Raw genomic sequence first — 11,277 nt, 5'->3', positions numbered from 1 at the left:
TCCCCCTGGTTGATAATCAGTGTTTAAAGGAATAACCGCTAGAGTTGAGGACACACTCTGCGTCCAGCATCAGTTCGGTCTCGTCAGCGTTTATCGTTGTGAACACAACAGTAGTGCTGTCACCAGGCTGTGAAGTGCAGCTTCTGCACATGCTCAGTGTGTTTCCCCATCACATCACGCAAAATCAAACAGAGCAGCCTCTCCAGCTGCCTCCTCCAGCCGCCTCCAGGAACTGATGCTCACGCGTCTGCGACACCTGCCTCTCCGCTCCCAGCCGCTTCTTTCTTTCTGTGTACCGCATCTGCCACCCTGCCTTTCTTTATCCGTTCCCCATGCGAGCAGTCTGAGTCGTTGTGCGCACTCGCTGTCGGAATCAGGAGCGGAGGCGACATCATGTCGTGGGCACCAGAGGGATTTCTCTAAAGGCTGCATCTGATCTGTTATGGAGTTCAACTCTTCATCCGTATTTGAGCAGCATAAAGGTAAAGCACTACACACATGCACACACAGACACACAAGGAGGTGCCGCTGCCACTGTTGCCATGGTAATGCTTATCAACTGGCTTTGCCATGGCCCATCATTTGCATGCGTGATGTGAGGACTGCCATCTGTTTGTGTGTCTGTACCACAATGAAGAGTAGCTATAGTGGCTATGACTGAGATGATTTGTAAACCACGAGGGTCACCATCAGTGCTTCTTGATAAATTCCGGCTTTTGTGTTGTAGTCGATGAGGTCTGTGACAGCAGCTCTGTCAGCGGATCTTCTGTGTTGTTATATCTGTAATACACCCTACACACACCCTAGACAATAATATAAGCCCAGAGGAATATTTGATTTCTCAGAGGTTGCTCAAACCATAATAATTGCTTAGTATATTTAATTTCATCAAGGTTGTTTACATATCTCCTTAGGAGTTCATTCATTTGTGATCCAGTTGTTGATGTGAACAATAAAAGCTTAAAGAAGAAGTACAGCAAAAAGAGTAAAATTTTGAAATATTTTTACTATTTAAAATAACTGGTTTCTGTTTGAATATATTTTGAAATGTGATTTATTTTTGTGGTTTCAAAGATGAATTTTTAGCATTATTCCGGTCTTCAGTGTCACATGACCCTTCAGAAATCATTCTAATATTCTGATTTGCTGCTTAAAAAAACATTATTATTTTTATGATGTTGAAAACAGCTGAGAAGAATTTTTTCAGGTTTCTTTGATAGAAAGTTCAGAAGAACAGCATTTATCTGAAATAGAAATCTTTTGAAACATTTTAAATGTCTTTATCATCACTTTTGATCAATTTAAAGCATCCTTGCTAAATAAAAGTAAAAAATAAAATATACTGACACTAATAAAAGCAATTTTTTTAAATGTTTTTTTTTTTTTAAAGAAGTCTCTTCTGCTCACCAAGCCTGCTTTTAATTTGATCTAAAGTACAGCAAAAATAGTAAAATTTTCAAATATTTTTACCATTTAAAATAACTGTTTTCTGTTTGAATATAATTTAAAATGTAATTTATTTCTGTGGTTTCAAAGCTGAATTTTTAGCATTATTCCGGTCTTCAGTGTCACATGATCCTTCAGAAATCATTCTAATATTCTAATTTGCTGCTTAAAAATCTTTATTATTTTTATGATGTTGAAAACAGCTGAGTATAATTTTTTCAGGTTTCTTTGATGAATAGAAAGTTCAGAAGAACAGCATTTATCTGAAATAGAACTCTTTTGTAACATTATAAATGTCTTTATCCTCACTTTTGATCAATTTAAAGCATCCTTGCTAAATAAAAAGTATTTTTTATTTCTTGAAAAAATGTACTCAACTGTTTAATAATAATAATAATAATATTAATAATAATAATAATAAAATGTACAAATAAAATGTTTCTTGAACAGCTAATCAGAATATTAGAATGATTTCTGGAGTAATTCTGCTGAAAATTCACAGGATCACGGGAATAAATTGCATTTTAAAATATATTCAAATAGAACACAGTTATTTTAAATAGAATAGTAAAAATATTTCAAAATGTTACTGTTTTTGCTGTAATTTGGATCAAATAAATGCAGGCTTGGTGAGCAGAAGAGATTTCTGTATAACATAAAAAATAGTACTGTTCATAAAGGTTCTTTATTGGGATCCAAGGTTCTATGAACATCCATGGAACCTTTCAAATGCAGAAAAGGTTCTTTATAGTCGTACATTTTTTAAAATGTTCATCAAAATGGTTCTTTTAGGAACTGTCCACTGAAAGGTTCTTTGGGGAACCAAGAATGGTTCTTCTATGGCATCACTGCAAAAACACCCTTATTTTTAAGAGTGAATGTCTAGGAGAAACATTGGTGAGATCTTATTTGAGATTTTTCGTTTCTATGGGAAAACATCCTCAACACCTAATCTCTTGACCTGTTGATTAATTAGGATTCATTTCAAACAAGTATCATGCCTTGAACAAATGTTGATTAATCTGTTGATTAATCTGAAGCTGACAAGTCAATGATAAGCAATTAAATAAGCTGCTTGCTGTTATTTTTCTTAAATCATACATATAGGGAATGTTCAAATGAAGATGTTATTGAACTTCACTCATAGACAACTATAGACCTGTCTCTCTCCTTCCGTTCATAGCAAAAACATTGGAACGAGCTGTTTTCAACCAGCTATCTTTATTTCTCGCACAGAACAACCTATTGGATGCTAACCAGTCAGGGTTCAGGAGTGGCCATTCAACTGAGACGGCACTACTGTCTGTCACTGAAGCCTTGCGGATTGCAAAAGCTGATTCCAAATCATCAGTACTCATCTTGCTGGACCTATCTGCAGCATTTGACACAGTGAATCACCAGATCCTTCTGTCTACCCTCTCATCGTTGGGCATCACAGGGACTTCACTTCGCTGGTTCAAATCCTATCTCTCTGGCAGGTCTTTCAGAGTGGCCTGGGGAGGGGAGGTTTCCAAAACTCATCAACTGGTCACTGGGGTTCCTCAGGGATCAGTTCTTGGACCCCTCCTCTTCTCCATATATACCACATCTCTGGGCCCCATCATACAGGCACATGGCTTTTCCTGCCATTGCTATGCTGATGACACACAGCTTTATCTTTCTTTCAAACCAGAAGATCCATCAGTAGCTGCAAGGATCTCTGGCTGCCTGGCGGATATCTCTGCATGGATGAAGGAACACCATCTTCAGCTCAATCTAGCTAAAACTGAGCTCCTTGTCTTTCCTGCCACTCCAACTTTACAACATGACTTCTCCATCCAGTTAGGTTCATCAACAATTACCCCATCGACTTCAGCCAGAAATCTTGGTGTAATCTTTGATGACCAATTGACTTTTAAAGACCACATAGCTAAAACTGCTCGATCCTGCAGGTTTGCATTGCACAACATCAGAAAGATCAGGTCCTTCCTAACAGAGCATGCTGCACAACTCCTCGTACAGGCCCTGGTCATTTTCCAGGCTGGACTACTGCAATACTCTTTTAGCTGGTCTTCCAGCATGTACAATCAAACCTCTACAAATGATTCAGAATGCAGCAGCACGACTGGTCTTCAATGAGCCCAAGAAGGCCCATGTCACACCTCTCTTCATATCCCTGCACTGGCTACCGGTTACGGCTCGCATCAAATTCAAGACACTGATGCTGGCCTATAGGACAGCCACCGGCTCATCACCTGCCTACCTCCATTCACTACTACACATCTACACTCCCTCCAGAAGTCTGAGATCCTCTAGTGAAAGACGCCTTATTGTACCACCACAGAGAGGCATGAAATCACTTTCCAAAACATTCTCCTTCAACGTCCCTGCCTGGTGAAATGATCTTCCCACCCCCATCCGAAACGCTGACTCCATTACTGTCTTCAAGCGACTGCTGAAAACCCATCTTTTTCGACACTATTTGACTCAATAAAAAAAAAAAAAAAAAATCTTTTCCTCTCTTTCCTGATCTTCCCTTTCTAGCCCGTACTATCTAACAACGCCTGTCATATGGTATTTTTGAGCACTTCCTATGTTGATCTGCCTCCTTAGGATGAATCACTTGTTGTATTCTCAATTGTAAGTCGCTTTGGATAAAAGCATCTGCTAAATGAATAAATGTAAATGTAAATGAATCATCCATTTGATCCATTTTCCTCTAGAAGCTGCTGAGGAGGTTGATCTGAATGTGGTGTACCAGGCAGCAGCAAATGGAGATGTGAACACGCTGACGGCTACGATACGAGAGGATCCGTCCATCCTCGAGTGCTGTGATAGTGAAGGTATTCTTTGACATGGCATATTGCAACTTTAAACTCTATACAAAGCTCATCGGTTGAAATTAATGTGTAGTGTAGTGTCTTCAAATACTTGTAAACTTCAAAATACTGTACACTCTTTAAAATAAAGGTGCTTCAAAGTGTTCTTCACAGCGATGCCATACAAGAACCATTTTTGGTTCCACAAAGAACCCTTCAGTCAAAGGTTCTTTAAAGAACCATCTCTTTCTTACCTTTTTATAATCTTTTGCCACAAAGAACCTTTTGTGAAACAAACTAAATGTTCTTTATGGAAACATTTAGACATAAAAGGTTACTCTATGGCATCATGAAGCACCTTTATTTTTAAGAGTGTATATTTAAAAAAGTTTATGCATCATATTTGGAGAAATTCCATCACTTGCTCACCAATGGATCATCTGCAGTGAATGGGTGCCGTCAGAATGAGAGTCCAAACATCTGATCAAAACATCACAATAATCCACAAGCAATCCACATCTTGTGAACTGAAAAGCTGTGTGTTTGTAAGAAACAAATCAATAACAAAGACGTTTTTAACTTCAAACTGTTGCTTCCAGCTAAAATATGAGTCTATAATCCAAAATAATGCATCCTCCAGTGAAAAAGTCTGAAACAGGAGAGCCAAAACTGTACAAAACAAATATGTGGATGGATTTGGATGTGAGAGATGGACTTTTTTAATAGAGGAAGCCTTATTATGGACTATGGAGTCATATTTTGTCCAGAAGCAACAGTTTGAAATAAAAAACGTCTTTGTTATTATTGATTTGTTTCTTACGAACACACAGCTGTTCAGTTCACAAGACATTAACTGATGGACTGGAGTGGATTACTTGTGGATTATTGTGATGTTTTTATCAGCTGTTTGGACTCTCATTCTGACGGCACCCATTCACTGCAGAGGATCCCTTGGTGAGCAAGTGATGGAATTTCTCCAAATTTGATGCATACACTTTTTTACATATACACTCATAAAAGGAAAGGTGCTTCACGATGCCATAGAAGTTAAATCATCTTAAAATGATAGTTTTCTGCCAAAATTCTGTAATCATTTACTCACCCTTAAGTTGTTCTAAACCTGTATGAGTTTCTTTCTTCTGTTGAACAGAAAATAAGATATTTTGAAAACTGTTGTAGCCATTGACTTCCATAGTATGGAAAAAATGCTATGGAAGTCAGTCTTCTTGTATGTTAAAGTGTAGGCCTTCTATTGAAAAATCTCACCTGTCCTGATACTAAAGGCTGTGGTATTTCAAGTGCAAGCTGGCGAAAATTATTGTGTTATTAGTGGTGTTTGCCAAGGCAATAATTACTGTTACTTATAGTTAACCCCAAGTATTGACTTTGAACTTGTTTAAGCTACTCACATGAGTAATACATTAATTTATGCAGCATGTTACGAAGAGGTGTGCATTACATTGAGGCAATATTTAGAAACCAAAATGTGATATTTTGCTATGCCAAGCAACCAACCACTTAGCAAGGTCTGGCAGTCATCCACAAGTCTGTGAGTTTGGCACAGGCACCAAGCTAAAGAAGAGAGGTTTCATGGTATGTCTCCCTCATCAATCAAAGAAAAACCTATAATCAAGCTATAATAGTCATGCAATTCACACATTCAGCAAATCTGAGACAGAAATAAGCCACCATCATAAATGGATTACAGTAGAGCTGACCTACATGTTAATTTGAATGAGAACGCTGTTAAGCGTTTCTGACTGTGAATGTTTTGATGACAGGCTCCACACCGCTGATGCATGCTGTGTCTGGGAGGCAGGTGGATACAGTCAAGCTGCTGCTGAAGATGGGAGCTTCTATCAACACGCAAGATGCCTGTGGACGGACATCCCTCTCTCTAGCAACATACCTGGTAAAGAAACTGAGAAACTCTGAGGATCATTGATCCCTGTTGAAAAAACAAGCCTATGCTTGTTAGGTACACAGCAAAATCCCCGGTGTTAATTTAACACTCCTCAGTGTTAATTGTGGACTCATATATACACTGAAATCAGTGTTAAAAGTTAACACTGAAGCAGTGTTGAAGTTAAAGAGATAATTAGGTGATTAACGAAGTGATGATTGATCATTATTGAAGACATCTGATGTTAATAAGCAGAATCACCAATAGAGAAAACCTAATTTTTAAAGCAACCATTATAGTGGTCAATGTTTGCATTAGTTGGGCTCTTGACCCTTAAATCTTCAATAGTAGGGCTTGTCTGGCTGCTGTATTTGAGTTAAAACAGCCAGACATAAGCTCATGTCATCAGGTAATGATTATGTTTTAGCCGAATCGTTGTTTGACATGAATCACCTGGTGTCTAATCTCTTAGTATTTTTTTGTTTGTTTGCTAATTGTAATAGCCTTGACAATCCACAGAAGTTCCAGCACTTCCTATCCTTTTTGGAAAGTTTTTTTTAACAACCTGTTTAAAAAAAAAAGTTTTCACATCGGCACACATAGACATCAAGAACCAGCCCATGAACCTCAACAATGGTGACAAACGGCATTTTCAGATAAACAGATCAACTCTGAACTCTCATAATTTATTCATGCCGCAATCCATGATGGGAGTCATGGATGAGTTCTGATTGACTACAACACGCTTTTTGATGGTCACCATTGTTGTGATTCTCACGCTGATTCTTCATGTCTGTGTGTCTACATTAGAATAAACTCTTTTTTCATCATCTGTCTGATTATGCCAAAACTGATTGATATGAACTGATATGTAATTCTAATAGGACATATAAGAACAGAATAGAAAAACATAGAGTAGAAGAATAGAGTAGATAATGCAGAGTATAATAATATAGTATAGAATAGAATGTAAAATATATGATGGGACCTAATGAATGAACGGATTAGAACAGAACATAAAAGAAGAATGTAAAAATTAGATTGAAACAATGAGAATGTAGAGAATGTGGAAATAGAATTGAATAGAAATTGTAATAGGACATATAAGAACAGAATAGAAAAGAGTAGAATAGAGTAGAGTAGAAGAATGTAGAAATTAGGATGGGACATATAATAATATAGAATAGAATAGAATAGAGTAGAATAGAACAGAGTAGAATAGTGTAAAATAGAAATAAGGATGGGATATTTAATAATATAAAATAGAATAAGACAGAATAGAATAATGTAAAAAAATTTGATAGGAAGTATAATAATAGAATAGAATAGAATAGAATAGAATAGAACAGAATAAAATAGAAGAGTGTAAAATGATGGGACATAATGCTTTAACAGAATCAAACAGAACATGCAGAATGTAAAAATTAGAATAAAACATGAATGTAGAATTAAAAATGTAGAGTGTGGAGATATAGAATAGTATAGAATAGAAATAGTATCAGGACATATAAAAACAGAACAGAACAGAACAGAATAGAATAGAATAGAATAGAATAGAATAGAATAGAATAGAATAGAATAGAATAGAATAGAATAATGCAAAAAATAGGATAGGATAGTGTAAAAATATAATGGGATGTATAATAAAAGACTAGATCAGACTAGACTAGACTAGACTAGAATAGAATAGAATAGAATAGAATAGAATAGAACAGAATAAATTAAAATAGAATAAAAATAAAGATGGGACATGTAATAATATAGAATAGAATAAAACAGAATAATGTAAAACAAAATATGATATGACGTATAAGAATAGAATAGAACAACAGAACAGAACAGAACAGAATAGAATAGAATAGAATAGAATAGACAAGAACAAAACAGAATAGAACGGAAGAATGTAACAAATGTGATGGGACATAAAGGAAGAATATCCATATATATTTTTGTCTTATGTGCCGTGGATTTAAGCAGAAATATAGATTAGCAAATGTCGGTTAATTCACGATGACATTTATTGTAATGTATGAACACAGGCAGAGTTTTACTGTTGCAGTGAAGAAAGTAGAAGAAGTGTGCTTTTTTAATTTTAGGTCATATCTCTGTATAGTTCCATACAGGAAAATGAACAGGTCCCCTGGAACTTGTTGAAGTTCCACAAACCCCTTGGTTTATAATCAGTTCTTAAAGCAATAACCTCTAAAGCTGATCAATTCATTTCTTGTGAAGTGAAAAGCATGTTTGTAAGAAAAATCCTTAACAAAGACATTTTTAACATTTTATTGCTGTAAAAAAGTTGTTTTGTTGGAATCAGAACAGCTTAAACCAGCTCTAACCAGCAGCCATGCTTCAAAACATACCTAACAACATATGCTGGATCCATTTACATTGTTGTCAATGGATTGTTATTCTTCAGCCTGTGTTTATGAAACATCATGTCTGAAGTTGCATTTTTTCCTCCTAGCTTTGACTAAATAAATGCGTGTTTAGTTAGTTTGGTCTGGTGGTTTTATCCTCTGCAGGGCTGGCTGGAAGGCTGTGTGTGTTTACTTCGCAACGGGGCAAAACAGAACATCCCCGATAAGAACGGACGCTTGCCAATTCATGCTGCTACCGCTGAAACTGACTTCAGGTACATCCTACATGGTTTTGTTTTGAAATCGTTGCAGAATTGTGTTCCACGTTACACAGCAAAGCGATTTTTTTTCTTCTGGTTACATCTCAGTGTAGGTTCTTGAAATTCAACTCATGTAAGCCATTTATTTGCCCCTGCTAGTCTGTATGTGCTGTCTCTGTAGAAAACAGCATCAGGGTGGGTTGTGTGATAGGAAGAAGACATTTTCTTCTCCACTCCCCCGTGCATCACGCTGTGTGAACAACAATAGATGCAATTCAGTGGTGCTTCCTACTCCTCACTGTCCATTGGCAAGAACACTTACATTTGACAAGATGATAATTAGGAACAGAGATGGAAGTGTTGATGAGCCTAAAAACTGACCCTATTTACTTGATTCATGAGTGCATATTATTCTGAAAAAAGGGGGGAAATTTTATCCAAATATAAACATGCACAAATCCCTCTTATTTGATATCCCTACATTTCTCATTAATAACCTGGTTTGTGTTTTATTATATAAGTTAAAAGGTGTGTGCAGTGTTTATACAATAATAATTATGTTTTGTTTGTTTGTTTAAGGCTCATGGCTGTGCTGTTACAGCAGTCAACACTGTGTGAAATCAACCATCAAGACAATGAGGTGAGTCAGAGCAGATGAGTTTCAGCTTTTGGATAAGAAGTGCACTGCATAGCATTGAATGTGCATGTGATGCAATTCAAATCTTAAAAGTATATTTAGATACTGTTTAAAAAAAAAAAAGAAATACAAATGTCTGTCATGAAACTCTAGATGTTGCAGGTTGATCTGATATAATCACATGGTGCAACTGATTGGTTACTTTTGCATCAGCAGCCAAAATAAATACTTGGTGCTTCAGAGACCTCACCTTCCCCAGCTCCACCTGTATAGACCTGCTACAGGGTAATGTCATGTATGTTATATACAGTATCTCACAAAAGAGAGTACACCCCTCACATTTCAGCAACCATTTTAGTATATCTTCTCAAGGGACATTACTATAGAAATAGAGTAGTCAGTGTGCAGCTTGTATAGCAGTATAGATTTACTGTCCTCTGAAAATAACTCAACATACAGCCATTATTGTCAAAATAGCTGGCAATAAAAGTGAGTACACCCTAAGTGAACTTGTCCAAAGTGTCAATATTTTTTGTTAGCACCATTGTTATCTGGCACTGCCTTAATCATCCTGGGCATGGAATTGACCAGAGCTGCACAGATTGTTGCTGGGATCCTCTTCCACTCCTCACAGAGCTGCTGGACGTTAGACACATGGTGCTTCTCCACCTTACGCTTGAGGATGACCCACAGGTGATTAATAGGGTTCAGGTCTGGAGACATACTTGGCCACCCCTCAGTAAGGCAGTTGTCATCTTGGTGGTGTGTTTGGGATCGTTATCATGTTGGAAAACTGCCATTCGGCCTAGTTTCTGGAGGGAAGGCATCATGTTCTGCTTCAGAATGTACAGTACATAATGGAGTCCATGTTTCCCTCAATGAACCGCAGCTCCCCAGAACCAGCAGCACTCATGCAGCCCCAGACCATGATGCTACCACCACCATGCTGGACTGTAGGCAACACATAGTTTTCTTGGTACTCCTCACCAGGACATCGCCACACATGCTGGACACCATCTGAGCCAAACAAGTTTATCTTATAGTCTCATCAGACCACAGGACATGGTTCCAGTAATTCATGCTCTTGGTTGTCTTCAGCAAACCGTTTGCAGGCTTTCTTGTGAGCCAGATTCAGATGAGGCTTCCTTCTGGGAGGACGCCTATGCAAACTGACTTGTTGCAGTGTGCGGCGTATGGTCTGAGCACTGACAAGCTGACCTTCTACTTCTACAACCTTTAAAGCAAAGATGGTAGCACTCATGCATCTGTTTTTGAAGCCAGATTCTGCACCTGACACACAGAACAAGGCCTGTTCCGAATGAAACCCGTCTTGGAAAACCTCTGTATGACCCTGACCACTGTAGTGTAACTCGGTTTCAGGGTGTTACTGAACCTCTGATAGCCTTGGCCATCTTTGTGAAGAGCAACAATTTTAATTCTCAGATCCTCAGAGAGTTCTTTGCCATGAGATGCCATGTTGAACATCCAGTGGTCAGTATGAGAGGATTGTACTTAAAGCACCTAATTTTAACGGATCTAATACAAGATACACAAGTTTGTATGGTCCTGTCAAGCAGACAAAAACATAAACATGATGAATAGGACATGTGGCTTTGCATGGTTAAACAACATACTGCTGTTATCCCTTTTGTTGCCACACTGTAAAATCCAATATTTTACCTTACTTAGATATAATTAGTTATCTTTACTTAGTTGCTATACTTACTAGGTTGTATTAAATTACAGCTACTTTCAATGCAAGTAAAACAATTTACTTACTGCTTTGAGTGACACTTACTTAAAATATTCAAGTAGCCACAAAGGAACCAATGGCATTAATAAACCAGTGAGAGGCAGCAGTGCAATAATATGT

General features: G+C 37.4%; 1 protein-coding gene across 1 annotated transcript in view; it reads left to right on the top strand.

The window, feature by feature from the left end:
• The first annotated feature begins 206 nt into the window (after positions 1–206).
• ankrd55 (ankyrin repeat domain 55) overlaps positions 207–11,277 on the top strand; it is a 30,180-nt gene continuing 19,109 nt past the window's right edge. Inside the window, exons 1-5 of the mRNA XM_073830132.1 lie at positions 207–482; positions 4,149–4,268; positions 6,026–6,156; positions 8,673–8,782; positions 9,347–9,407. Of these exons, the coding sequence (XP_073686233.1) occupies positions 443–482; positions 4,149–4,268; positions 6,026–6,156; positions 8,673–8,782; positions 9,347–9,407 (462 nt within the window). The 5' untranslated portion in view covers positions 207–442. The remainder of the gene's footprint in view (positions 483–4,148; positions 4,269–6,025; positions 6,157–8,672; positions 8,783–9,346; positions 9,408–11,277) is intronic.

This window comes from Garra rufa, chromosome 23 (genome assembly GCF_049309525.1).
Source record: "Garra rufa chromosome 23, GarRuf1.0, whole genome shotgun sequence".
In the NCBI taxonomy this organism is placed as follows: domain Eukaryota; kingdom Metazoa; phylum Chordata; class Actinopteri; order Cypriniformes; family Cyprinidae; genus Garra; species Garra rufa.
The sequence above is the reverse complement of the archived record's forward strand: the minus strand, read 5'-3'. Positions and strand labels throughout refer to the sequence as shown.